This window comes from Pseudonaja textilis, chromosome 1, assembly GCF_049901715.1.
Source record: "Pseudonaja textilis isolate UNSWEBS1 chromosome 1, rPseTex1.2, whole genome shotgun sequence".
Taxonomy (NCBI): Eukaryota; Metazoa; Chordata; class Lepidosauria; order Squamata; family Elapidae; genus Pseudonaja; species Pseudonaja textilis.
Genome location: NC_141990.1, coordinates 100,171,018 through 100,197,660, shown reverse-complemented (window position 1 = coordinate 100,197,660; position 26,643 = coordinate 100,171,018). Strand labels below are relative to the sequence as shown.

General features: G+C 37.6%; 2 protein-coding genes across 8 annotated transcripts in view; one reads left to right on the top strand and one right to left on the bottom strand.

Moving 5' to 3' along the window:
• Window positions 1–3,420, bottom strand: part of SESN1 (sestrin 1) — a 55,012-nt gene extending 51,592 nt beyond the window's left edge. The window contains exons 1-2 of one of the 3 annotated variants that reach the window (XM_087913266.1): window positions 3,262–3,420; window positions 2,226–2,584 (exon numbers count right to left, since the gene is read on the bottom strand). In XM_087913266.1, the coding sequence (XP_087769392.1) occupies window positions 2,226–2,507 (282 nt within the window). In that variant the 5' untranslated portion in view covers window positions 2,508–2,584; window positions 3,262–3,420. The remainder of the gene's footprint in view (window positions 1–2,225; window positions 2,585–3,261) is intronic. The other 2 variants (XM_026726637.2, XM_026726641.2) reach the window with 2 other exon arrangements.
• CEP57L1 (centrosomal protein 57 like 1) lies at window positions 1,144–26,234 on the top strand. Of its 5 annotated transcripts, XM_026726633.2 has the most exons (13): window positions 11,712–11,919; window positions 12,013–12,087; window positions 12,232–12,263; window positions 13,833–13,953; window positions 16,644–16,823; window positions 17,115–17,236; window positions 18,207–18,323; window positions 18,654–18,731; window positions 22,192–22,287; window positions 23,084–23,152; window positions 23,239–23,465; window positions 25,194–25,338; window positions 25,832–26,234. In XM_026726633.2, exons 1-13 carry the CDS (start codon window positions 11,898–11,900, stop codon window positions 26,039–26,041), a joined length of 1,494 nt encoding a protein of 497 aa, XP_026582418.2. In that variant the 5' UTR covers window positions 11,712–11,897; the 3' UTR covers window positions 26,042–26,234. The 5 variants fall into 5 exon arrangements, with proteins under 5 accessions (XP_087769433.1, XP_087769414.1, XP_026582420.2 ...); XM_087913307.1 differs by lacking the exons at window positions 11,712–11,919; window positions 12,013–12,087 and adding an exon at window positions 1,144–1,237; XM_087913288.1 differs by lacking the exons at window positions 11,712–11,919; window positions 12,013–12,087 and adding an exon at window positions 11,261–11,608.
• Window positions 26,235–26,643: the final 409 nt, after the last annotated feature.

The following is a 26,643-nucleotide window of genomic DNA, read 5'->3' as shown; positions in this document are numbered from 1 at the left end:
TTTACAGTGGAACTTCTCAAGGATCTGTATTAAAATTTGTGTTTATTAGCTTGCTCACAGGTAAGTAACAAATGAGCAATGAAGTCAGTAGCACAAAAACCCTATTAATAACATATAGGCTATTCCCCTGGTAGTGGTTTAAAACATCTCCATATTATCACTGAATCATTGCTTAAATGATATAAATATTATTATTAGAATTTTGGCACAAACAAAGTTGAATGACCGTAGAAGATAGTCTAAAGGGGAAATGACCAGAGTCTTTTAAGCGGTAATGTAAAACCCATCCTCATTATAATTTAAACCTCACCATTTGTTTCTATTTGCTGCTAATGTTCTAATGCTAATGATTCTAATAAGATTCATTTAATGCTAATGATTCTAATAAGATTCATTTAATAATTTAAAAAAAACGAATGAAGAGCTTTAAAAGTAGAAAAACAAGAGTTAAAACAGCAAGTGTGTTCAGATATCTCTTCAGCTTCAACTGTTCTGATGTCTCTATTATGGGAACATAACTATTCTCCTGGCTAAGGGAGACGACCACAGGAACACTAACCAATCACTTTCTTACAATGAGAATGCATATATTTGTGTATGCTCCACAGTTCAATGCTTCTATATTTCTTTCACACATACAAGCCATTTCCTGAAAATCCAACTTCAGGAATATGCATATGATTTTCTTTTCTCCCAATTATTTTTCTGTTAAATATACCTTGTATCTGTACTCTATCTAGAGCTAGCTTTGTATATGACAATGGCTATTAGGATAATTCATGCCATTTAGTGGCAATTACATGTTAATTCCGTTTAGAAAAATAGCAAACTGAATTGTGGGAGTGTACATCAATGTCAAAACAACTTATCTGAAAAGCAAGCAATGTCATTCAACATGGAAACCACTCATGTAGAAACATTCTGCACAGTAAAGAGACTATTTGGAAATGTCACCATGGGGAACTCCTACAATATAACTATGGAAACCTGGGAAAGCAGATCATCTGGTATTTTATTCAAGAGAACTCTTATATAACAGCTCAATTGTCACTGTGTACCTGGACTTGCATCTCCTCAGTTGGGTAATACACCTACACCTTTCATTCTTGCAAAATCAGGTGCCTTTTTCCTTTCTAATAACAATGGTGCAGGATCACTGGAGAAGGAAGGTGAATGTCCAGAACAGTGTGATATATCAGACACACATGCTCTAAGGTGCAAGAAAGCAATGCTGAAGGTGAGAGGTGTTTCTTTTGGCTATAGTTTTGTATAGCTTTCCTTAATAAAAAAATTAATTAGAAATTCTGAAATGAATATATCAATTTGCATATGTATTTTCAGTCCTGCTTGTTGGCTGGCAATTAATAGCATTCCACACTCTAAATAGGGCAGTACCTACCTACCATTGCTTACTTACAATGCTAACTCCGAACTTGCATTGTCTGCTTATGATTGATGCACTTTGAGTTGCTATAGTGGACATAAAAGCTTGCTGACAGATGTATTTTGCTGCGCAATTTGACTAGCTAAAGCATTTTTATTGACATAAGCATTTTAAACTGTAGTCTTCATTTTTCTTCTATGTATACTGGCACAGAAATACAACTTTGGCTTTGGAAGAAGGCTAATTTCAGGAAGAATAGCTACCCATATCAGAAAGTCAGCCACCTCCTTTTCTCAGTACTGAATAGTTTCCAAAGAACTAGACACAGAATTATTGTTAACTGTGTTTGATTCCTTAATTCCAAACATCTCTCTGCTAGAGCTATGCAGCACTTTGAATCCGAATCCCCAAAGGTGTTCTGGAACACATCAGAGTGCAAACTCAGTACCTGGTCTGCAGTACTTTATAATGAACACATTTTTGTCAGCTCATGTGGTTGGTTGAAAGGGCAGCCATTCAGTATTATTATTAAGAATGATAGGCCAAGCAATATAACATAATTGCATGATCAATTCTGATACCTCAAACTGATTTTCATGTCCCATAACAAAGCTGCACATTTTTGTATGATTCCCAAAATGAATTTTACTCCTTCAGAGTAGTTGCACTCCGAGATGATCATTATTCTATGATTCTATCACATTTTCCCCGTAGGTCATTGTTCTGTTTGATCACTGCCACTCCAGTTCCCATCAATGTGTGGGTGTTTTTGTGCCAAAAATCAGAAAGGCAAGACAACCAAGCATAATCAGGAGCAGAAGCTTATAAACCATGCTTTTACCTGAATGTGCTTCAGAATGGCCTCGGTCTTCTCTCTCACATCTCTGAAGGGACATCTCTTGGAAAGTGTGAGCAGACGAGCAAGCATTTGGTTCAGCTCACCTGGCGCACTATTTGCAGAGGTCAGGAGCCCTTTTGCAGCTGGAGGAGACCTGCTGCCTTGGTCCTGAGCCATTGCCTTGCTTTTCTTCAGGACCACTTGCTTTATGTTTTCCAAGGCGCTGACTCTCGCGCTGGCATCCCGGCTGCACAGCCCGTCCCACTTCACCTCTCCGTCGGCCATTCTTGGGAGAAAAAAAAAAGATCCTCCACTCTTTGGAAGTCTCAGTTCGTGGGTGCCGTCCTCATGGTGAGCTTTGTCTGGAAAAATCACACAAGACCTAAGGAGAACGGCTAAAGAATAGAGGAGGCTGGCACCACCACCGGATTTATCTGTCAACCCCTAGACATCCCTCCATTTGCATGGCCGGGCAGCACCAAGAGGTGCTCTCGGCCAAGTGGGTGGCAGAGCAAAGTACCGAGTTTTCTGCCACCGTCAGGCAGCGGACACTTCGACTTCCATAATAGAACAGAATAAAATTCTTTATTGGCCAAGTGTGATGGGACACACAAGGAATTTGTCTTTGGTGCATATGACCTCAGCGTACATAAAGAAAAAATATAATACAGTCATCAAGAACAATAAGATAAAGCTATAAGATACTAATCCCCGGCCAATTACGAACTTTCATGGGGAATGATTGAGAAATCTGGATATTTTTTTTAGTTGCAGAAACTGCACTAGGAAGGGGATAAAAAAGCGGCTGGCTTCTACGGCTCCAGGCGGGGCAGAGTTAGTCCCTTCCTGCCTAGGTCTGCCGTGGTGAGGGGGTGCGATAAAGCCCGAACTCGCCTTTTAAATTCTCTCCCTCCTACTTCTTGCCTTTGGCAGCAGAGCCAAGACAGGAGTTGGGGCGGGGTGGGTGAGTTGCAAGCACGCAGAGACCAGTGTGAAAGCGAGGAGGGAAGAAGCTGGGGAACCTGATACGAGATTTTACCTGAGGAGACTGGCAAGTGTGAGAGCAGGCGAAACGACGCGCCCCGCACCCGATTCCAGAAGTCCCCGCTTCTCTTCCCCGACCCCGAAGGCGGCCGCCGAAGAGCCCGGGCTCCGCCTTCCCTCCTAAAGTTACACGAACCACGCGCCTCTGAGGGAACGCGACAGGGATCCGCCCCAGCCAATCCCGTTTTTTTTAGAAGCAACCAATCAACATGAAGTATCCCCGAGGTATCTGGGATTTGTAGTGCCAATCGGGCGGAACCAGAACGCCCCTAAAACCGAGGCCGAAATAAATCGCTTAAAAAAAGGCGGGGGGACCAGGGGGCGGGGAGGATAGAGTTCATGATTTAATCACGTAGGCTTATAAAATGAAAAAACAAAAGAGGGGGGGATGGGTTTCTTTTGCTGGTCGTTCGGGTGGTGTCCGTCTTTTTGGATCTGGGTGAAATGCATAGGATGAAGCGGGCGAGTTCATTCAAGTTTTTCTCAAAACTTTCAAGTTCAATTCTAACTTTGCATTACTAATGTATTAGCCCTAAAGTACCAGAAATAATTGTACCCTCTGCTGATTTTTATAAGGGACATTTATACAATAAGTCTAGCGGAAAGGTACTCTTTACATTCTGTAATTCTCGGTTTCTAAGGGGTTTACAGGAAAGATCAGAAGCCTCAAAACTTGGCAACTTTAAAACTTGTGGACAAGTCTTAAAGTTGTTAAGACTTGTTCACAAATCTTAAAGTTGCCAAGTTTGGGGACCCCTGGTTTAGATAATCAAGATTATATAGACACTATATTGCCTTAACACAAGAACCAGTTTGAACGCATAGAAGGCTAAACTTTTACAGTGGATCTGAATTTTAAAATACCATATAAATAGAATAATATTAACTGAGCTCATTGTCAGGCCTTTCCAGTCCGTTTTCTATGCAGGGATTGTTAATAAAAAAATAAAAAAGTCGAATTAAGTAGCCTCCCACTTTCTAATAGTTTGGCTGACACTGTAAACTGCCTTGAATAATTTCAGCTTCTTTACTGTGGATCTCACCTAACCATTGCAGCCATGCCTGGCCTGTAGGTGGGTGATATCACCAAATGCTGATTCTATTTTAATATATCATGGCAACTCTGAAGTGCATGCTTGCCCAACTTAACAGCAGAGAAGCAAGAATGTTTTTGTATCAACATGATAGTTTTACATAATATTAGTTTATCTATTACAATAAATTTCTAGCGAGCCTCTTGCAACCCATCTGGTAGTTGGGGATAGGGGTGCAATAATAAGCAACAAATATGTGCACATTACCATTTAAAAAATACAGAGTACGTAGAAAGGGACAGGGCAGAAAATAGTTTCTGTCAAAACTATTACAATTTTCAATTAGTTTATTAACCTACAAATATATAAAATAAAGTAAATATATAACCTATGATTGGAATGGCAATCATACCATTCCATTTCAGGATAAGCAACAATTTGCTAGACAGAGGAAGAATGAGCAGAATGCTACAAATTAAAGGCAAGAGAAAATAGTAATTTTTACTATTCTCCATCATAGGTCGGTGTACCTTTCATGTCTTTCTAGTGCAAACCATTAATCCATCATAATCATGCCTTTTGTTTTTTGTTTCAAGGATTTCATCAATTCCAGCCATTATTTCCTCAGATTTCCTCTTCCTCTCGACTCATTCATTTTTCTTCATATGCAATTGTTCTTCAATTCAGCCTCAATTTTTTTCTCTACGTGTAAATTAACTCAAAACAGTTTTAATAGTCGCTCAGGTTTCTATTCAGTCATATTCATTCATCATCCATTCATTCTTGGCACCATATACTCTTGCATTATACACATTTTAAAGCAGGAGTCCCCAACCCCCAGGCCGCAGATTTTTTATATGAGAAGAAAAGAGTAAATTAGATTAACAATTTTAGAGATGTGTATACCATTTGCAACATTCCTGGCTAATGGTAAAAATATTGCCTAAATTTAGCACAGATAGTAGGCTACCAAAGGGGCACAACCAAAGCCCAGATTTATCCAAGCATGTTCATGCTATGAAAGAGAGGATTTCTAATAAGGAAACTACCTTGCAAACCAATATACCCCATCAGTTAGGAAATACATGCATGTACTGATCTGCCCAAGATCCCTTTTTACATTACATTACTAATTATAGTACATAGAAGCCACTGTGGCACAGTAGTTAGAATGCAGTATTGCAGACTAACACTGCCTACAGCCAAGAGTGTGATTCTGACCGACACAAAATTGACTTAGCCTTCTATCCTTCCAAAGTCAGTAAAATGACTTGGATTGTTCAGAGCAGTATGCTAACTTTGCAAACTGCTTAGAAAGGGCTGTAAAGTACTGTGGAGCGGTAAAAAGTCTAAGGGTTATTGCTATTGCTATTAAATATGATACTTTTCCTCCAAAAAGTTAAAAATAGAATATAATGTTATTTGCCCCGTTCACTTTAAATCTAAGCTTCTGACAATTAAATTATCCAAACAAAATATTCTATATTGCATAAGAGTAAGAGAGGTAATAAATTCATAACAGAGGTAAAGGAAGCCAATTTATTTTGGTATTTATATGATCAGGCTTGCATTTGTGCTATTCCATATGATTTGTCTGTTAACTTTTAGCTTCTCCAAGGCTTAAATAGCAAGACAGTTTAGCATCCTAGTACTTAACCTGCCAAACCATATGAAAACATTTCTGATAGGATCAAGGTGGCTACATTATGAAAAAAATTTTTTAAAGTCAAGTGTGACCAACATATAATCTTCCATGTTTGATTAAACCTCATGCAAGTATTATAATTAGTCATGCTGGCTAGGGGATGATCTGAGGTGAAGTTTAGCAACATCTTAAGGACCACACATTTCATCCCTTTTAATGTAAATTCCAAATTAAAGTTCAGGAAAATAGCTGGACAAGTAGACTTCCAGTCTGGAGATAATAGCTTCAGTTTCTAAAATTAATCAGATATTTAATATATTTTTTTCAAAGTAAAACTTCAATTATTACTAAAAAAACTATTTTAATACTTCTAATAAACCAAAACTAATATGTATTCAAACTAAATGAGGGTGTATAAATCCTATTAATTTTAAAGCCAGGATTTCCTGCTAAATAGTTTGATAGTCATTGTCAGCCTTCAAGATTTTCTCCCTTTGCTTTGCATCTTTTGGCTGCCCTAAGTAACAGGGGGAGGAGAGGGGAATGGTTATGGGAAGTGAGCTGGAGGTGTTACAAACCAGAACTGTATAAGCTGGGGTGGGGGATTAGATTCTTGCTTAGGTTTCTATCCTATGCTATGCGCAGCTGCAACTCTTTATCAAAATATGTCAAGGTCAACGGACAGAGGCCTTATCACCACCTGGAGATGCCCACATGATGATATACACAACTTTTAATTGGATGAGCCAATTGAACTATTGGGGGTGGGAACGTTGCCATTACTTTGTATATGGGATATACACGCCCATTTTCTCAGATTCAGAATTCTTTTGTTGCTACCACTTGATTTCCAGTAAAAGATATCTTTTCTCTGATTAATGGAGTCTAAGTATTTCTTTATTGGATTTTGAATGGAGCACCAGCTGACAGTCATTTTTATTCTATCTACTATAGACATATATAGAAAGGAGACATATATAGTACATCAGTAATCTGAAAGTCACTAAGTAATATGGCTAATGACTAGCAAACAAAATATATTAAATAGCCTAGTTATAGGATTTAACTACAGATACAAAAATATAATAGACATATTATGAACTACATATACAAACCTTCTGTTACTCAAGAGAAGAAAAGGAATGGACACAAAAGTATAGGAAAAGATTTGGGGCAGTGGACAAGTACTGTTCTGCAACTACTATTGTCTTCTAATAAAGATAACTCCTAAAACTAAAAACCTAGTTTGTAAAATGTGGGGTTATATTGAACAAACTGGATTTTCCATAAAGAACATGAAAGAAATATTAGACTTAAGAAACATATGGCAATTACCATTCATTGAATATCAATCACAAAGACCAAAGCAAAAAACCCTCTAGAAAATGTAAACATCATGGTACAGTTTGCAAGAGATTTCTGTAAATTACTAATTTACAAACATTCCAATAATTGAAAGATGTAGAATGATTATATGATGGTTGTTAATTGTGGGAATTCTGCTCCATCAAACATAGATACCATGATGTTGGTTGCCATAGGCCTAGATAACCTGACCATCTATTGATTATAATGGTTTTCTCTTAACCTGAGAATGACTGGTTCCTTCTTTGCCATTTTCATTCTTTACACTAACTGTTGTGTGGATTCTTTTAAATTTAAAGACAACTTATTAATTAGCAAATATTTGGAATTGGTCATATTTTCAATTGATACATTGTTGTTAGTCCCGAAGTCGTGTCCAACCCATCGTGATCCCATGGACATTCCTCCAGGCCCTCCTGTCCTCTACTATCCCCAAAAGTCTGTTTAAGCTCACACTGACTGCTTCAGTGATTCCTTCCAACCACCTCATTCTCGTCGTCCCCTTCTTCTTTTGCCCTCAATCGTTCCTAGCAGCAAGCTCTTCTCCAGTGAGTCCTTCCTTCTCATTAGGTGGCCAAAGTATTTGAGTTTCATCTTCAGGATCTGGCCTTCTAACGAGCAGTCAGGGTTGATCTCCTCTAGGACTGGTTTGATCACTTTGCAGTCCAAGAGACTCTCAGGAGTCTTCTCCAGCACCATAATTCAAAGGCCTCAATTCTTTGGCACTCAGCCTTCCTTATGGTCCAACTTTCACAGCCATACATTTCAACCGGGAAAACCATAGCCTTGACTATATGCACTTTTGTCTCTGCTTTTTAGTATGCTGTCTAGATTTGCCATAGCTTTCCTCCCCAGGAGCAAGTGTCTTTTAATTTCTTGGCTGCAGTCCCCATCTGAGGTGATCTTGGAGCCCAGGAAAATAAAATCTGTCACTACCTCAATTTCTTCCCCATTTATTTGCCAGGAATTGAGAGGGCCAGATGTCATGATCTTACGTTTTCCTAATGTTGAGTTTCAAGACAAGTTTTTCAGTTTCCTCCTTCATCCGCAACACTTTCTGCCATCAGAGTGGTATCATCTGCATATCTGAGGTTGTTATTTCTCCCGGGAATCTTAATTCCAACTTGTGATTCATCTAACGTCGCCCTTCTCATGATGTGCTCTGCATATAAGTTAAATAGGTAGGGCGACAGTATATAGCCTTGCCAAACTCCTTTCTCAATTTTGAACCAATCAGTGGTTCCAGGTCCAGTTCTCACTGTTGTTTCTTGACCCGCATATAGGTTTCTGAAGAGACAAATAAGATGGTCTGGTACTCCCATCTCTTTAAGAACTTTCCACAAAGCCTTTAGCATGGTCAATGAAGCAGTAGTAGATGTTTTTCTGGAACTCCCTAGCTTTCTCCATGATCCAGCATATGTTGCCAATTTGATCTCTTCAATTGATACAGGCATTTCTAATGCTGTTACTGAATAACAGTGCAACCCTAAACTTCTTTGCTAAGATACAAGTGCCAATAAGTTGCATAATTTCAGGTAATTAGGTTCAGGCTTATTGCTTTGGTTTATTTTTACCATTTGTGTTTTAAGGGTTAGGATTAAATAAATAAAACATCCTTCCTTTGAGGGCTGTAATTAACAAAAAAAATGAATCCATTTGTAGAGGCATGCAAGATGGGAGGAAAATTTTTGTCTTCATCTCATCCATTTTATTTTCTTTTACTAAAGTCCAATAGATTGATTTGATTACTACACAGCATTCCCTAGTCTGGTATTTTTGATTCCAAGATAGCATGACTGATATGCTGCATTTGGAAGGAACTAAATGTGCTGACTAACACATCTGAAGGATACCAGTGGGAGAAAGCTGCTTTAAAATAAAAATATTTCAATAAAACCTCAACTTCTTGGAAAAAGTTTTTTGTGTTACCACACGAATGTTTTTGCTGCTATATTCTGTCTTTCCATGGAGTTAGTCAGAAGACAAATGTCTGTCAGCCAGTATAGTACCCCACTTACTCTTATTCTTCCTTTGCTGCTAAGGAAAAATGGAGATTTTTTTAGCTGTAAAAGTATAAAAAAGAAAAAAAATGCTTGGAGAGGTTGGGGGGGAGTGTTGGCAAGTTGCCTTCAAAGGAATTGATGAGATGATAATGGCAAGGTGTCCAGCTTTCTTGGCTCCAGTTCCTCCAGTGGGAACCTGCCTACAACATAACCCTAACGGAAATGCTATAAAAGTATATCCTATGAATCAGAAACTAGATTGAGTTAACTGCTTTAGCTTCCCCAAGTTCTATGGCATCACTAGATGAATGAAAGGAGCTTAAAAACAAAAAGCATTCTGGGTAGCACTAGTAGTTTTGTGTTATTAAATGCATATTTCAAACATGTGATTTATCTTCCTCATTAGATGCCTCCAAAAGCAATCTGTTGAGAACATATTCCCAGAAAACTGGACTGTTAATAAAGACATTTCAGGCTTGTTTCAGAAAATAAGGGACTGCCAAAAATCCAATACTCCACTTTTTACAGTTATTTACTAATACATTGCATATTTGCATTGTAATATTTGTTTCCCCACACTGATGTAAGTCTTACATGTACACAACTGTTCTCAGAATTGATGAATTCTTAGCAGTTGTGATTATATAAAATGTTTATACAAATGACCTTTTAAAGTCATTGAATGATTATCTGAAGATTTAATATGGTATAATGGAGATAGTGGGGGTGGTTTTGGAAATGTTGGGAAACAGGAAAAGAAGAGAGCAAAGTTTTACACTGTTTGTTTCCTCAAGCTAACAAGTAATTATCCTATCAGGAGGAATTCCTAAAGTAGCCACTGAAATAATAATGTACAGATGTTCAGCCAACTATTCTGGATAGAAAACAAGTTTTAAAAGTTCACATTCCAAGCTGGTCTTTCTAAACAGTTTATTGCCAGTTGTATTGGATCCTGAGAACAAGAGCCAAAAGAGAAGGGAGTTTCCTCATATTGCTGCTCATATTGCAACTATCAACATGAATTTTGTTTGGAATGCAGTCAAGAAACGCTGAAGGTTGAAATATGTTCATATTTTGTGCATAATCCAATAAACTATCCTAAAGGGTTTGATACAATAGTTTTCTTAGAAGGCAAAGCATAATAGCATTTTTCAAACTTTTTTTAAAGCAATCTTATCGGAAAGTCTAAAAGGAAATTTGAATAAAGCATATTTATTGGGTTCAGCATTTTCTGAGTTTGGTTTATTCTGTATTTTGAGATTTTACAAAATAATACATTTAAAACCAGAATTTCTTTTGAGTCCTCAATAGTCAAAATTAGGGTTATTAGTGAAAAACTAATATTGTTTCCATATGCTTGATTCAGACACTTCGAATGTTTTCCTGTATGTTGATATATTTTTAAACTCAGAATTTAAAATACATGATCTTCAAATAGGTGGTCTGAATTTTACTCCAAGCTAAGGCAAGGTTTGTTTGTTTTTTATTGTAGCCTTTGATTGTAGAATTCAGAAAAATAAGTATCAGGATCAAAATCTTACATACACCTACCAATACTTGGGAGTAAATTTCATCATACTAACTGTGAAAACAAGCCGTTTTATTCAGATTCCCTATTGGTAGTTAGCACATAAACCTAACTTTTTATTTCTACTCAGAATGGCAATGGATTTGGGTGAAGGCTTACGATTTTAAAAGCTGCATACACACTATTGTAATTTACTAGAACATGTGAAAACAACACTTCAAAAATAACATATAAAAGTAGAAAGAAAAAAACAGTCTGAACCGCAGAAAGCGGCAAATGCTGGTTGGCACCATGTTTGATAAGTTTGGGAGCAGTCAACAAACCAGAGTTTAATCACAATGGTTTAGCATTTGGTGTAAATAGCAGAAACTAGAGAAGTCCTCTTTTTAACCTGTTCTTAGCAGCTCTGCCTCTGCGTCATTCTAGAGTAGACATTTAACAAGCGCTGTTCCTAGGGGGAGGGGGTAAAGCAGAAGAACTCCATCTCTGCATAGCCAAGCTCTGAATGAATTATATTCCGTGGGGAGGCGAAGACACTTTGTTTACATTTTTTCTTATGCAAGACCTTCGCCTTGGGGGGATGAAGCCGAAGCTGTCCGCAAGCCTTCCGCACGAGCCAACAATCAGCAGGCGTCTGAGTAAACAGGAGACTAGCAGCAAAACCCTACCAGCAGCCTCAAGCGCACGTGCCTTCTCTGATTGGTGCAGCAACAGCGGGCAAGAAGAGCCCGGGCAGAGGCGAGCCTCATCCGGGTCTCTGTGCGGAGGTGGAGATACGTTTGAGCGGGAGGGGAGGCGGTCTATTTAAAAAAACGGTGAGGGCGCTCTAGGAAATATTGTTTTCTATGGTTGGTGCGGGATATCGAGTTCCGAGGTAGGAGCCTAAGGGAAGTTGCCCGTGTCTTTGACCCCGGCGTGGATTTTGCACCCTCTGTGAGGAGAGCAGGAGGAGCCGAGGGTCGTCCTCGGTTGAATTTCTGCTCGAACTTTCTCCTTCGGGGTTTTTTTAAGGGAGGGGGAGAGGACTGGCCTAATCGTTTGGAGGGGGCCGACTATATGGCCTCAGTCGGAAGGGAAGGTAATTGTGTGTTAGGTTCCTTTACGGGCTTCTGGGCAGCTCTGAATGGGAACAGTTCTCCTATTCCGCTTTTCTGATTTTCCTTTCCCGCAGAAATGACCGGGTCGATCGGTCGCCCTACTAACCTCACAGAACGCCACTTGTGGCTTCCTCAAGGAAGAAGGGATAGTGAGTGTATTAACTGGATGTTGGTGTGTGTGATGAAAATGATGTGTGTTTTAATTTCGACACAGAAATAAAGGACTTTAAATATTAAACACAAATATTCCATCTGAAAGAGGGAAAAGTAACCAATGTTTTGTTTTGTTTTAGCTGAATGCTGCCCTAGATCCTATATGATGGAGGTGAGTAAACTTTAACAATCCATAAGTACCCCGTTTTAAAAGTGATAACTTACGAATAGAAAAGGCTTAAGCCTTTTTATATAAAGTGAATCAATCCTGCTTTTATGTTGAATTTATCAGTCAGATTCTATTGTTTTAAAGAAAATAAGTGAAAAGCCAAAATGATCCTTCCACATTAGATTCAAATGGCAAAAGATAAAAATCTAAAAAGAAAAATGTTGAGGCACACAGTATTTCAGTTTTAATATGAGTTTGAGGCACTTTTCAAAAGTAGAATTCTGAGATCTGCTAAGTGAAACCTGATGGGAAAAAATCCTTATGATTAGAATTGTTGAACCCAGGAAATTATTTTGAGTAATCAAAAGCAATGTTACTAGAGGGCATTCTACATCAAACATGTTTCCGATTACTGTATTTGAAATTTGCTTCATTTCAATCACATAATACAATATGCCAATCACATAATACATTATGCTGCAGTTATCAAATAATTGTATTATGATTCCCTCAACATCTGCATTTGGAATCTATTCATGGACACTCCATTCTGTTTTCCTGCAATTTACTTGCAACTAATTGTATTGGTTTTAGGGGAAGAGGATAGATTTCCTGAAACCTGTACTTTTTGGTGGCAGAAAGCTCTGACTAATAATGAAACCACTGGTGATCAGTAAACAGACTCCAAATTAATTCCAATCATAAGCAGTATCTGTTCTTTTGTATCAGCAAATAAATGCAGACAATTCAATGGGATCTGAATGAGGCCTTAAAACAAGTGGATACACATCATTTTCTTTGCTGATTATGCAATCTCATTAGACACCAGCAGAATTTGCAAAAAGTACTACAAGATTACAAAACAGAAAATTAGTTGGGAATGAAATAGGTGCTACACTCTTCTCTCTAAAAGAGGATAGGGTAGAGTTGTCAGTAATTGATACAAATACTCAATAGCCTGCCTTTACCATTTTGCAATCATCATTGGCAGTGTCAGTGTCCCATTATTATAAGAAAATTGTATTTAGTGAGATCATTGACTCTTTTATCCTGTATATTTTATTAGATATAAACCTCATAGAGTTCCTCCTAAAGCAGTTTATATATCTGAAATAAATTTAAGTCTGTATAAGCTATATTCTTAGGCTCCCTGATCTATACTTTCTCCGTCAATAGAATTATAGGTCTTTTGTTAATCTAAATTAGATACTATGATCTGATCGTAAGTGTGCTATATCTGGCTTGCATTCAAACAATTTTCACTACTCTTGTGACCCCAGAGCTCCTCAGAACCTTTTTTTATTTACTCATTTTTACACATTTGATCAAATTTTAAGAGATATCTCTGATGCATGAATCAATGCAGGGGTTTTAGAACACCATTTCATCCCTTAAGTGTTAATAACCCTAGGAATTTGGGATCCGTTTTCAAATGCGATGTGCAGTTAAAGCTCTAAGTAATTCTCAAATTAATGGAAATTCTGTGTATTCCTGATCTAAGTTTTTAAAAGGAAATGGGTGAATAAATGCTTATGAGGAATTATAAATGCTACTGTATGTATTTTTCTGCAGTCTCTGGATAATGAATCAAAACATAGCTATATTGGAAGTTTTCTTCAGCCTCCAGATAAATTAAAATCTTTTGCTGATCTCAGGCCAAAAAGTACTATCAACTGCCCACCAAACAACCAAGGTAAAGTACAAAGCAGTATCGTATGCGTTAGGAATATAAGTCATCTAACAGCTATTTGGGTTAGAAATATATAAACCAGGATAGACATTTTAATACTTTCTCTTTAAGGCAGGGGTGTCCAACCTTTCACCTTCCCTGGGCCACATTAGAAGATGAAAATTTGGTTTGGGCCGCACATAAAATAAAATAAGAGTAACGATACCTGATCATCCAAAAAAAACATAGAAAACATAGTTAACATATTAAATTTATTTGGAAATGAAGTTAGTGAGATGTTTTTATTATTTATTATTAATTATTTATTTAAAATTGTTTTTATCACGGTTTTTTTAATCATGGTTTATTTTCAGGCCAAATTTTTGTGGTGGGGAGAAAGCTCGCTGCCTCGCGCCTACCTCTCCTCCTGCAAATGGCCCAGCTGGATGAGGCAGGACTGGAAGGCAGAAGCAGCAGCGGTGGCGGGGGCAGCGGCGGTGGGGGTGGGGGCAGCGGCGGCAGGGGCAGAAGTGGGGGCAGCGGCGGCGGGGGCAGAAGCCGCAGCGGCGGCAGGGGCAGAAGCGGCGGGGCAGGGGCGGGGGCAGAAGCAGTGGTGGGGGCAGAAACGCGGTGACGGTGGCAGCGGCGGTGGGGGCAGAAGCGGCCGCGGTAGCGGTGGCAACAGCAGGAGGTGGCACTCTGATGGCGCCCACCTTTTCTGTTGCTGCTTGGTGTGGCCTCGCCTCGCCCCGCCTCGCGCCTGCCTCTCCTCCTCCTCCTCGCTGGCTCTGGCACGAAGGTTGGGGTGGGCACTGGGCCGCATTATGAGGCGACCTGGGCCGCATGCGGCCCGTGGGCCGCGGGTTGGACAAGCCTGCTTTAAGGGAATGCAAGAGCATGCAATTGGGTGTGGTTTCTCAAACGGCCATAAGATGGAGCCAGAAACCTGGGTTGTTTTGTCTGAGTCTCAGAAGAGAGTGTGAGTGTATCTCTGTTTCCTTTTGTTGGAAAGTATTGCCATTCCTCCATTTTTCCTAATTGACTGATATTCATGGATTTAATGTAACTCTGATACTGAACTGTTTTTGACACTGGACTTTGTTACTGGTTTATCCCGGGATTGAAAAACTGACTGATTTACCTGTGAATGACTTTTGGACTGCTTATCTTGAACTTTGCTTAAACTGTCTGGAAGTAAAAACCTACATTTACTGTACAGTGTATCTGTGTACTGTGTGTGTATTATTCAAACACTTCTCTCAAATATGTCTCCCTGTATGCGCTCATTCTCCTAACGGGGAATTACCTCAACAGTACGACATACTACTAATATGAAGCATGGTCAGTTTGTCTTCTTGGCCCATGTTTAGTGTCTTTCAGAACATAGTACAGATACTCGACTTGCAGCCATTCATTTTGAAGTTATAGTGGCACTGAAAAAAAAACTCTTGACCCTGAGCCAGCCAAGGTATACCGTCAAGATCCTGTCTGAGTGTCTTGAGACTGGGCAGATCTGGATGAGGAGAAACTGTTCAGGACTGAGTGTGGATATCAAGGCCTTCAGTTCCTATTTTTCCCATTTTTAATCTTAGATGGGGCTGCATTTCCACATTCAAGATTGGTGTGCAGTCTAGGAACTGTCCTGGACTCTCAGCTCCTCTTTGCACAGACTTTTCAAACAGTTACTGACCCTAGTTACCCCATGTCCTGCCACCGCTTTGCGAGCTGCTCTGGTTGACAGTATCTTTGCGGGTACAATTAAAGTTACTTGACATATTGCGTACCTTCCCATGATTTCTGTCCATCTAGTAATAGCTGACAGTGTTGATGCACTCTGGGTCTCCTTGATTAAACAGTGAAGTATGCCTTCTCTGTTGGCAACTGCTTTGTGGAATGAGATCCCCAAAGATTTGCATAGCTCCCATCCAGATGGCAATCCGGAAGGACTTGAAAATGTGGCTGTTCTTCTGGCCAGGCCTTGATATAGGGTAGATGAGATTCCTTCCTGTATATATAGTACGCTGTTGTGACAGGTGCTGACCTTATATACTTCATATTGTATTTTTTATATTGTTGCTTTATTTTAAATTGTGAGCTGTCCAGAGTTGTTTGAGTGCTAGGCAATACTTAAATCTAATTAATTAAATATGTTGCTGTGTTTATGAAATCCAAAATGCAAGAAATGCTTTCAAAATCTTCTGGGCCATTAAAATGCATAGTCATTTCCTTTCTTTCATAATTATTGATTTTGGGCGTATGTCAGATCATGTCTAAGGTATTGAACATATTAAATTTATTTGGTCTGCTAACCACCACCATGTTAATCCTGTAAGTCAGGGTTGGACTGTTGGATTCTTGATGCTGTCTGAGCCTCATTATAGCCTTGCCTCGGATAAACAACCAGTGAGGAAGTAATAACCAATCAAGGAACCATCAGGGAGGAAACCACACTCCCACCAAGACTGGCAGGCCAAGCTATTATGCACAAAAAGCTAGCAAACTCTACTCTCTCTTACTCTGCTGAAGTTACTAAGCCTGGTAACAAAACATCTGCAAGAAACTACTAAGAACCCAGCATTTTTAACATCTGCTTAGATACTAGAAGTGAAATATCACACTGTTACATTGTGGCATGCAATAATGCATACTGCTTCTTTTTCTTTTATTTATCAAAACTGAAAAAATAATTAAAGTTTAGTCGACCTGTTTACCAGCTCTAGTGGCAGCTCTAAAAACACTTCAAGAAAAGATCCATCGCCTTGAGATAGAGAGGATACAGGCTGAAAATGATCTGAACTGCTTGTCCAGAGAAGCTGCACAATACAGAAGAGCCTTGGAGCAGGAATCAAATGAAAAGAACATAGTTCACCAGGAGCTGATGGAAGAAAAGAAAGGTAACTTCTCAGTAGTATTGGTAGCAGCTGTTCCAGACTACATCTGTTCTACCTTAATCTGAAAGACCAGTCATAGTATTGTGCTCTTTGTTGCATTCCATCTTAATATGTAAATAAGGTTGTAATATGGTTAAAGGTATCTTATTAAAGTTTATGTGTTCTTTTAAGAAATTGTAGGAAGTATGTAACCTACCTACTCTATATCTGTCTATCAATTTTGGTTTTTTTAAATCTCTAATGAAACATACTATTACAATTAAATCTCCCTCCCTGGTTTTCCCCTCCTTTCAGATGTGAGTATGCCATTAAGGGCAGCACAATCACGCTGCTCTTTGCTGGAAAAGCAACTTGATTATATGAGAAAAATGATGCTCAAAGCAGAGCTGGAAAAAAAACTAGTTCTGGAGCAGCAGGTAAACAAATTTAGCAAATTATTAACATTTACTTCTCCATGTGGTGTTTTATGTTAGTTTTCTTGATGTGGGTTTCTTTGTAATCTTACATATTCAAATCAGTAGCACATGAATCATGGACTTACTGTTGCTGGTAGTTCTTGTAGATTCTCGAGCTTTTCCTAATAAACTACCTGCTGTTTAAACTGAGCTCTTGACAAGCTCACAGATGACAAGTGGTAATTTTTTCTCCCTTGAACCGATGGATGCCTGGAAATAAAAATGAACAATGCTCATCTAGGCTTTCCACCCAGATTTCTTAATATTAGACTTTTCAGCTTTATCACGTTTTCAGCATTATAGGGGTTTGGAACTTATTTTTAAAACATTTTAAAATGTAAAATATTCTTTTCTATGAAATTTGTTTCTTAATTCTTAACTGCATGCATCAATAATTATTCTGACGGTGAAGAAAGGCATGCATACCTTGCCTACAGGTAAATGAGGATTTTGGTTGGATGTTTGCTAAAAGAATGTAGTGAAAGTTGGCATTTGGATTGTGATCCAGAGATACTTGGTTACAGCTCGATGTTATTTATCAGGAGTAATTAGTAGATATGAGCTATTAGCAGTGGATCTAGATTGTAGTGAAGAGAGAGATTTCCATTTATGTAGCTCCTACCCATATTGTAAACTGTTGTTAGGATAGGCATTTCATTTGACTACTATGCCCTTGAAACACAAGTCACAAATATGTCCATTGTCAACTTGCCATTCAACTTCCAGTTGTACCCAGAAATCTTGCTGTGGGCAACCTTCCATGGGCAACAATTATCTATACAAACAGTGCTACATGTCTGAGCTTCCTATCCGTATCTATTGTGCTTGATCTATCACACCTATATCTGCCATTGTTCGGCACTGATTCATCTTAACGTATTTGTTTAAATATGGTTTGCTATCAGTTGCATATTTTGTGCATATTTTACAGACACATCTTCAGAAGGAAGATGACCAAAATCAGATGGAACTCTGTGCAAAACTTGAAAAACTTGAAGTTCTAGAAAAGCAGTGTTGGACTCTTATTAGCACTCAGAAAACTGCAGAAGTAAGAAAATATTATGGCACCATCCAAACAAGCCTAGAGCATGTCTGTGGTTCTCTCTATCTAATGAGGGCATTTTCAAAAGTGGCCATAAGAAGATGATCGTGCTCTTCAACTCCCTTCATTCCTCCCAGCCTCTTTTCTATCAACAGCAATTTGGCTTGGGAAAATTAACTAAAAGCATTTTTTCAGCTTGATAGTAATAAAAAAACCCAGGGCACCATTTATTGTAGTTTTAATTCACTCTTTTGGGGACTCTGGAGGCTATAAATGGTGAACTGCTTGCAGTCTAAAAGTTTCCTATCTAATCTTTTGTATTTTTATTTTTTTCAGGAAAAGATCAAACATTTGGAACAGAAGCTTCTGGAAGAACAGCATCAGCGCAAGCTAATACAAGATAAAGCTGCACAGGTAAGGAAAATCAATATTGATATTGCCCTAGTGAATATAAACCAAAGAACCTGTGGATTAAAAACTGCTAATCAGCTTTGTTGAAGAATATTGTCATATTTAGAAACTTGGTTGCTTCAAAATACTCTTTTGCGGGCTACAGTAAGGGAGTAACAACTGTTCTCATAACAAGGCCTTGTGCCAGTCTAGCTGCCAGGATTTATTGTTTTTAAAAAATATTTTTAACTCTTCTGGTGGCGAACGTACCTAATATTCCTCCATATTCCTATATTCCCCACAAAAATAACCCTGTAAGGTGAGTTACGCTGAGAGAATGGCTAGTCCAAAGTCGCCCAGCTGGCTTTTATGCGTAAGGTTGGACTCAGTTTGATTGTTTCTAGCCTGGTGCCTTCACCTCTAGACCAAACTGGCTCTTCAGTTGAACTGATGTGTCAATTTCACTGTCAGCAATATTGCATATTTTAAGAATATTTTATAATATGACTTACATGTTATTTTAGCTGTAGATGTTAGCTTGAACATTATTCTCAAAAATGCAGTCTTATTTTTAAATAGCGTAGCCAATACATGTCATTTCTCTCATAAGACCACTAGATATGAATCTCTGCTAATTTAGATTGCTTGCTACAAATTTTGTCAAAAAGTTTAAAGGATGTGGTTAGGATTCTCAGGAAACTTCAAAATACATTGTGTTAGGGTTTCTGGTTTGAGCTTCTTCGGCGACAGACCGAAATCTGCGACCGTGCGCAGTTTCAATCTGTGCTTGCTGCTGGAGCGCCCCGAACTGGCTGGTTTCAGGGCTAAGCCACCCTGTAGAGGTGGTGAAGAGGGGGGAGACTGCCAGCAGGGTCAAGAAGAGTCACATCTCTCCTTCCCAGCTGGCCATTACTCCCTTTCCCGAAGGCGGTTGCAGCAGTGGTCAGAAATGGCCACCTCAAAGAAGAACTCGACCGGAAAAGAATGTGCAAGAGGAAGATAAGAAGTAAAAGTTTTGGCTGACCATGTCAAACTGAAAAAGCAACAATATAAGGTACTCTGGAATTTGAATTATAAAGAACAACATTGTTCCCAAAGAAGACTTTGAAGTGGCGAGTGAGAGAGGGAAGGTAAAGGATTTGGTTTTTTTTCTTTTCTTCCCTATATTGAGAACTAAGATTTAAGCAAGAAACCGGCAAAAATCCACTTTGACATTAACAGGTATTTAAGCTGAAAATAAAATGTCAAAGGGATAATAAAGATTTCTGGATTCTCAAAAGCTTTTAAAAGAAGGAAAAAAACAAAAGGGTGGGATCTGGAGAAATGGAGGAGACCACCTGGAAGTGAAAGGAATTAACAGTGAAACTTTAACAAGATTCCTAAAACATACATTTTAACAAACTTTGTAACAAGATAAGAAAACCCCAGGAAGAGAAAGTGAAAAAAAGCAAGAAGAAACAGCTTTGGATTATTTGGATTACTTGGTGATTTTTGGATTTTTGGCTATTGGATCTAAAGGACTAAAATTAATCGGGTGGTTGTTTAAAAGTTTTTTAAAATGGTATCACTCTTGGAAGAATTGAGAACGGAACTTAGAAAACAGAAAGAAGATGCACAAGAAGGTTCTTTTGACTTCATATTTCAATTTTTAGAAATGGAGATCCTGAACTATGAGAAACAACAAGAAATGCCTGTAGAACAAGAAGGGCGGGACAAAGAAGAAGCCATCTTCAGTGACCAAGTATTTCTATGTGGGGAAAAGAAAGGAAAGAGGGGAAAGAGAGTGAAAAATTGTAAGATTTGAAAAAACAACCCCCAAAAAGAATAGTTTGAAAAGTAATTACAACATTAGGAAGAAACAGAAGAGAGGATTTCAAAAGAGAGAATCAGAATTAGAGAGAGAAGGGGTCAAAAAGGGAGGGGAGAAGAAGAGGGGGAAGAGGGAAAGGAAAAGAAATTATAAAGGACAGAAACAGGACATAGAGAAACAGGGAAAACGTACAAGGATTAAGGGTATAAGCCTATTTAGAAGACACAGATAATGGGTGAAAACTTAATTGAAAGGGAGATTCTGCAAGGGTACCTAAGATAGTATTGTAATATTAGAAATAGAAATGAACTTTGAAAATATGAAACAAGTGTGATTAAAATGATAGATAAAATACTCAATGTAATGTAATGTAATGTTTAATAAATGAAATAAAAAGAATGAGAAAATGAAATTAGGAAATGAGGGGAACATTTTAATTATAAATGTGTTATAAAAATTTAAGTGAAGAGGAATATGAAAGAAACGTGAAAAAATATGGAAATATTATAAGTGTTCCTAGAAGTATGATACCCTATTGAAAAGAAATATTAAAATGTCAAAGATTATAACTAACATTAATGATAGAGTGAATTGGAATAGAATAAGTATTTTATTTATTATTGTTTTATATATATATATTCTCTTTAAGAACTTAGTGCATGTTTTAAGAATGTACCAAGCAGAATTCAACTGGAAGTTATGTGTTATATTGAATGTTATAATTGTAAAGGCATAAATTAAAGTTTAAATAAGAGTTGAATGGATAAAAATTAAAAGATACAAAGGCGTCATACTCCAATTAGTAACTACAGAGAAAAATTTTGTTTCATGAGAAAAGAAAATATGAAATTGAAACAGGACAGACAAAAGTATAAATATAATGACTAAAAAGATATTGAAACTTAGATAGATAGATAGATAGATAGATAGATAGATAGATAGATAGATAGATAGATAGATAGATAGAGATATATATTTGAATTTAGAAAGGAATGAGATAATTAAAAGTAAGATTGAGAAAACTAAGGGAAGGGAAAAATTATTGAGAAAATGTTAAAATAGTAATAAGATATAGAATAGAACACAAAGATGAATATGAAATTGAAATTGTGTCTATATGGAGAAGATAACCTGGGACCATGCTGTTCTCAAAAAAAGAAATGTTACTTGTATTATGTTTTGTGAAAACCCAAATAAAATTTTTATATTAAAAAAAAATACACTTTGTTAGTTGGGCCTATAAAGGTCACCATTTAGTTTTGTGGCTCAGAGAATGCAGCCCATTAGGGTTCTCAATTGGCTTTGATTGCAAAAAGAAAGGAGTGGGAGGGCCTGGCAAAGAATACTTGATACTGTGACAAAAATAATATACTAAGCAGATACTTTATACTAAGCAGATACTTTTTAATAAACTTAGGCATGAAATAGCTGATAAGAGTTCCTGGCTAATGTAGTGTAAAAGTGTATGCCTTTGGCAGTAAACCATTCTTGATTTACTGTAAGTTGTACAACTTCTATGACAGATCATGCAAAGCAAAATTTTAAAGGTATTTTTCCAGGGAGCCATTATATCACACTGTGACATTCCTGTCAGACTCTTATATCAGGCATGTACTCATACTTTTTATCTTATTTATTTATCTGGTTGCTGGCTATTAATAATTTTTACTACAGCTCCAGACAGGTCTTGAGATGAATAGAATTCTCTTGTCCTCACTTTCACCTGAAAAGGAGGTGAAGAAGAAAAGCAGGAAAAAGAAAGTCCTCAAGGTAAAGTATTAGTTTTCAACCATATTGTTAATAATATTGTGAAGTTAGGCGAGTGACAACCTTCTATGTATTTTGTCCAAAGCAGGTTTTCTAGGTGTGCCTCTTAAAAGGCGTTTAATCCTAGCAAAGAAATGTAAAATGTGGCCAATCATTTCTGTGATAGATCTTAGTCCTATTTGTAGTTTTCAAATAAATTCAGCTGAATTCATCTTTTCCTCAAAACTATTAGGCCATTAATCAAGCCTTCCAACTAGATTCCAATCTTTTTTCTGGGGATTACCCCAAGACAGCATTTCCATTAGACATATCGGTATTTTGGTTTTTCTAACTTTCAAAATGATAAATATTATGTGGTATGCTTTTTGACCATCTATCTATCTCTTAAACTAAAAAGAAAAAAAGTTAGATCAATTTAATTTAAATCTCATCATCCCTTATTCTGAGATTTATGGAAATATTCAGGAAATGTTTGATAAGTGATGCAAGAAGGCTATAAAAAAGGAAAGGACTGGCAAACAAAGATCACACACAAAAAAGGATTAAAATGTTTCCATAATTTAGTATATAAGAAATACTTTGAAAATTGATATGAAATGTAATGTTCTAAAGAGAAAGCTATAATCTTTCATATTTTGTCGAGTCTCAAGTTTTGAGTCTTAAAACATTTCTCTTAAAGGTAATAAGTCATAGGATTAATAAAGAGTTCTCATTCATCTCCATTCTTTAATTGAAGTTTAGAACATTATTTTTTTTCTTTTTTTCCAAACAAATACTAAATCCAGGTTTTAATTTTCAGAATAATTCTACTGTGAAGAGAACACAACCAAGCTTTCAGGGTGGAATGTTGCCTTTTGTTGCTGGCAAGGTAAGCATTGTGTCTTTGTAAATGAGAGTTTAGTCTAATTATTATTTGCTTAACAAAATGTTATGCTTTGCTGCTTCTCCCACAAGTCTGCCAGCTCAAGTCACTCCGTTGTTGCAAATGTACAAAGTGTCCTGCATATGATGAAATACCGTAGCGCCTGTATGACTTCACAATGTCCAGAAGGCCCTGAAAAGAGGACTTCAAGATGGACTGGTATTTGCAAACCAGTGTCTCGTTCCACGACTTCTTCAGCTACTGAAACACTTTCTGATCTTCTTCTGTGTATGCAAGATGAGTTGGGACAAATGAATTTGTAAGTATTTGTGTATAGTTTTTCATACAATCTCTGCAGTGTCAATGGGTATTTTGACAACGTATGCTGTTTCATTTCCTGTTGCCTACCAGATACTGGGGCAACATAAAAAGCACCAGATCTTTCTTCTCCTCTTCCCCCATCCCAAAGATAGGCAGATATGGAAAATGGCAAATTGCTTTTTGAAAGCAGGTGATGATATGGGTTGATCCTATTCAAATATTTTTAAAAACCCAGATGTCACTTCCACAATATTAGTGGGAGCAGGATTGAACTTTGGAGGCATGTTACTAAAAGCAACAAAGTATCCTGAAACTCTTAGTAGCACAACAGGCAGTTATGGGTTGTTGGGTTGATGCCCCAGCTACAGGAGCTGGCAGTTTGGGCACATGTAACACTCCACGGTTGCTAGTACAGGTAGTCTTCAACTTAACCGTTCATTTAGTGACTGTTCAAAGTTACAACAAGACTGAAAAAGTGACATGACCATTTTTCACATGACCATTGCAGCATCCCCGTGGTCACATGATCTAACTTCAGATGCTTGGCAACTGACTCGTATTTATGACCATTACTGTGTCCCAAGGTGATGTGAACCCCTTTTGTAACCTTCTGACTTAACCATGGCAAAAAAAGGGGGGTGGGGGGACACTCACTCAAAAATGTTTCACTTAGCAACATAAATTTGGGGTTCAGTTGTGATTGTAACTCGAGGACTAACTATGTTTTGCGGTTCAGATGCTTTGTAATTACCTTTAAAGCTCTTGGGGTGAGGTTAATTGTGAGACTGTGTCTGTCCAGTTGTATCTACCTATTCTGTTAGATTCAGCAGGAAAAGCTTGCTCTGGGCCCTGTCCATTCAGGAGTGTCATCTGGTAGGTCCCAGGAACACAGCCTTTTCCGTCCGGAGGCCTGCCCTTTGGAATTTCATTCCCCTGGAGATCAGACACTCGCATTTTGGCTGTATTAATTGTTGTAGTTGGTTGATTTTGTCACCTGCTGTTATTTATGATATACCTTACTAAGGTAAAATAACTGATATGTTATTTATGATGTACCTTATGGGATTAATAGGCTTCTTGTAAGAAAAATACATTCCTAGTAGGATGCTCAATTTCATGCCCAAATAACATCTGTCTAGTCTCAACTGCGAATATTTATTTCTTTAATTCTGATGCTTCTCCAGTAGCATCTGGAGTTTCGTGAAGCAACACTTAATGGCTGCATTTATTTCCCATGCCCAATTAATCTGTACAAAACTTACATTTGGAAATACTCTGCTCAAGTAATATCCACATTCCGGTAATCCTGGACTTAGAACCACCTGTTTAGTGACTGTTCAAAGTTACAACGGCACTGAAAAAAATGATGTGCAACTGGTCCTCTCACTTACAACTATTGCAGCATCCCCATGGTCACAAAATTAATGTGCTTGGCAATTGGCACGTATTTATAATGACTTCAGTATCCAAGGGTCATGTGATTGCCATATGCAACTTTCCCAGCCGAATTGTCAAAGTCAATGGGGGAAGCCAGGCTTGCTTAATATCCATGATTCATTTAACAACTGCAGTAATTTGCTTAACAACCTCATAATTTGGATCTCAGTATTTTATGACTCTTGATGTACAAGTGATAAACCTACAAGGATGAACAAACAAAATGTAGATGTACAGTAGAAAAACGCTAAATTGTGTTTAAACAACTGATAGAATTTGTCTTCAACAGTGAACATCAAGAACTATCAAAGCAGATAGAAGAAAGTCAAAACCAGGACATTCGGGAAGACCTAGAACGTGAATTGGATTGTCTCGTGAAGCAGATGGAAATCAAAGGACAACAGATTTCAAAACTGAAAAAGCACCAGGATCATGTAAGAGACAAGTCTGAAATCAGGAAATGTGACTAGTTAGAATGTGCCTTGTTAGACAGACAGTGCTTAGCTCGGGGAATGGAAAAAAAAACTGAGAATAAATTGTATGACATTTCATAGAGTTGAGACAATTATGAATGTGCCTGAAAGGACTAAAGACAGACATCTACACAAATGTTGACATTGTTGCTTTGCTGAATAATATGCACCATCATGCCACTGAGAAATGTTGATTTAACAGTTGATTTAACGGTTATGTATTACTTTCAAATACAGCTCTAAAAAAATCTTACTACCCATTTTAATCCTTGCACTTAAAACCAAACATTATATCCATATTCCAAAATTGCAATTAAAAACATTTGATAATGCTTTTTCTTACCTTCCTGTATCATACCTAAATGTACCCGAAAAGGTGCTAAAAAGACATTGCTAGCTTTGCCTCGCTGAAGTGAGTCTATCATAATTATTGTGCAATTTTTCTTTTATTTAGGTTTATAAACTAAAGCAAAGAGCTCAGAACCTGAAGAGAGACACAGCATATTCAACATCAAGGCCTAATGAATTAAAAGGAAGCAAAGAGACTATAATTTCTCCAAGTATCAGTTCTACAAATAAAACCACAAATTCCCTTCGGCTGTTAAAAAGTGCTCAGAAGCTTCAATCAGTATTGAAGAAAGATGATATTGTGTGGGAATCATAGCTTTCACATCCGATTTCATACATCACTACTTGCTGAAATTTGATTTTATAAGTTTGGTTTGTCTTAATAGTGTATCCACTAATTCTGTGAGGTAAATAAGTCCCGTTTTCTGTACTGTCATTTAAAAATTGATTATCTTAACGAAGCTTGTACAATATTTTTAATTAAAGCACCTATCATTCTGTGTAGTCAATTTATTGTTTGGCTTTCCATAGTTTAATGAGAGGCTTTGAACAAAAAGTATTACTTTGCATTTTGATTGATTTATAAAATACCTAGTGGTTCATTGTTTTCTTTCTATAAAATATGTATAGACTGTTTTTCAGTAAACCAAGAAACTTCAAAGTCTTAAAAAAACTGATCACAATTCAGATCTAGGTTAAATCTCTATGCTTGCTTGTCTAACCGGTACTGTTATGCACCCATCATGCTATTCTGCTAGTTTATAAAACAGAAGTGTCACATGGTGTCATTGTACATTAGAACCTCAATCTGGTGACCAGAAGTTTTGCTTCTGGTCATGAACAGATCTTCGGGTGGCGACCAAGCAAACCCAAAAATCGCCATGGCACGGTGATTTCCCCTTTGGCACCTTTTTTTGT

What these genes read in the sequence shown, in the direction of transcription:
- CEP57L1 (XM_087913288.1), top strand. Translation starts at nt 11,347, where the DNA reads ATGAATTATATTCCGTGGGGAGGCGAAGACACTTTGTTTACATTTTTT. An exon ending in GCACTCAGAAAACTGCAGAA is followed by an intron (nt 18,324 to 18,653) that starts GTAAGAAAATAT and finishes TATTTTTTTCAG; the next exon opens with GAAAAGATCAAACATTTGGA. An exon ending in TACAAGATAAAGCTGCACAG is followed by an intron (nt 18,732 to 22,191) that starts GTAAGGAAAATC and finishes TTTTTACTACAG; the next exon opens with CTCCAGACAGGTCTTGAGAT.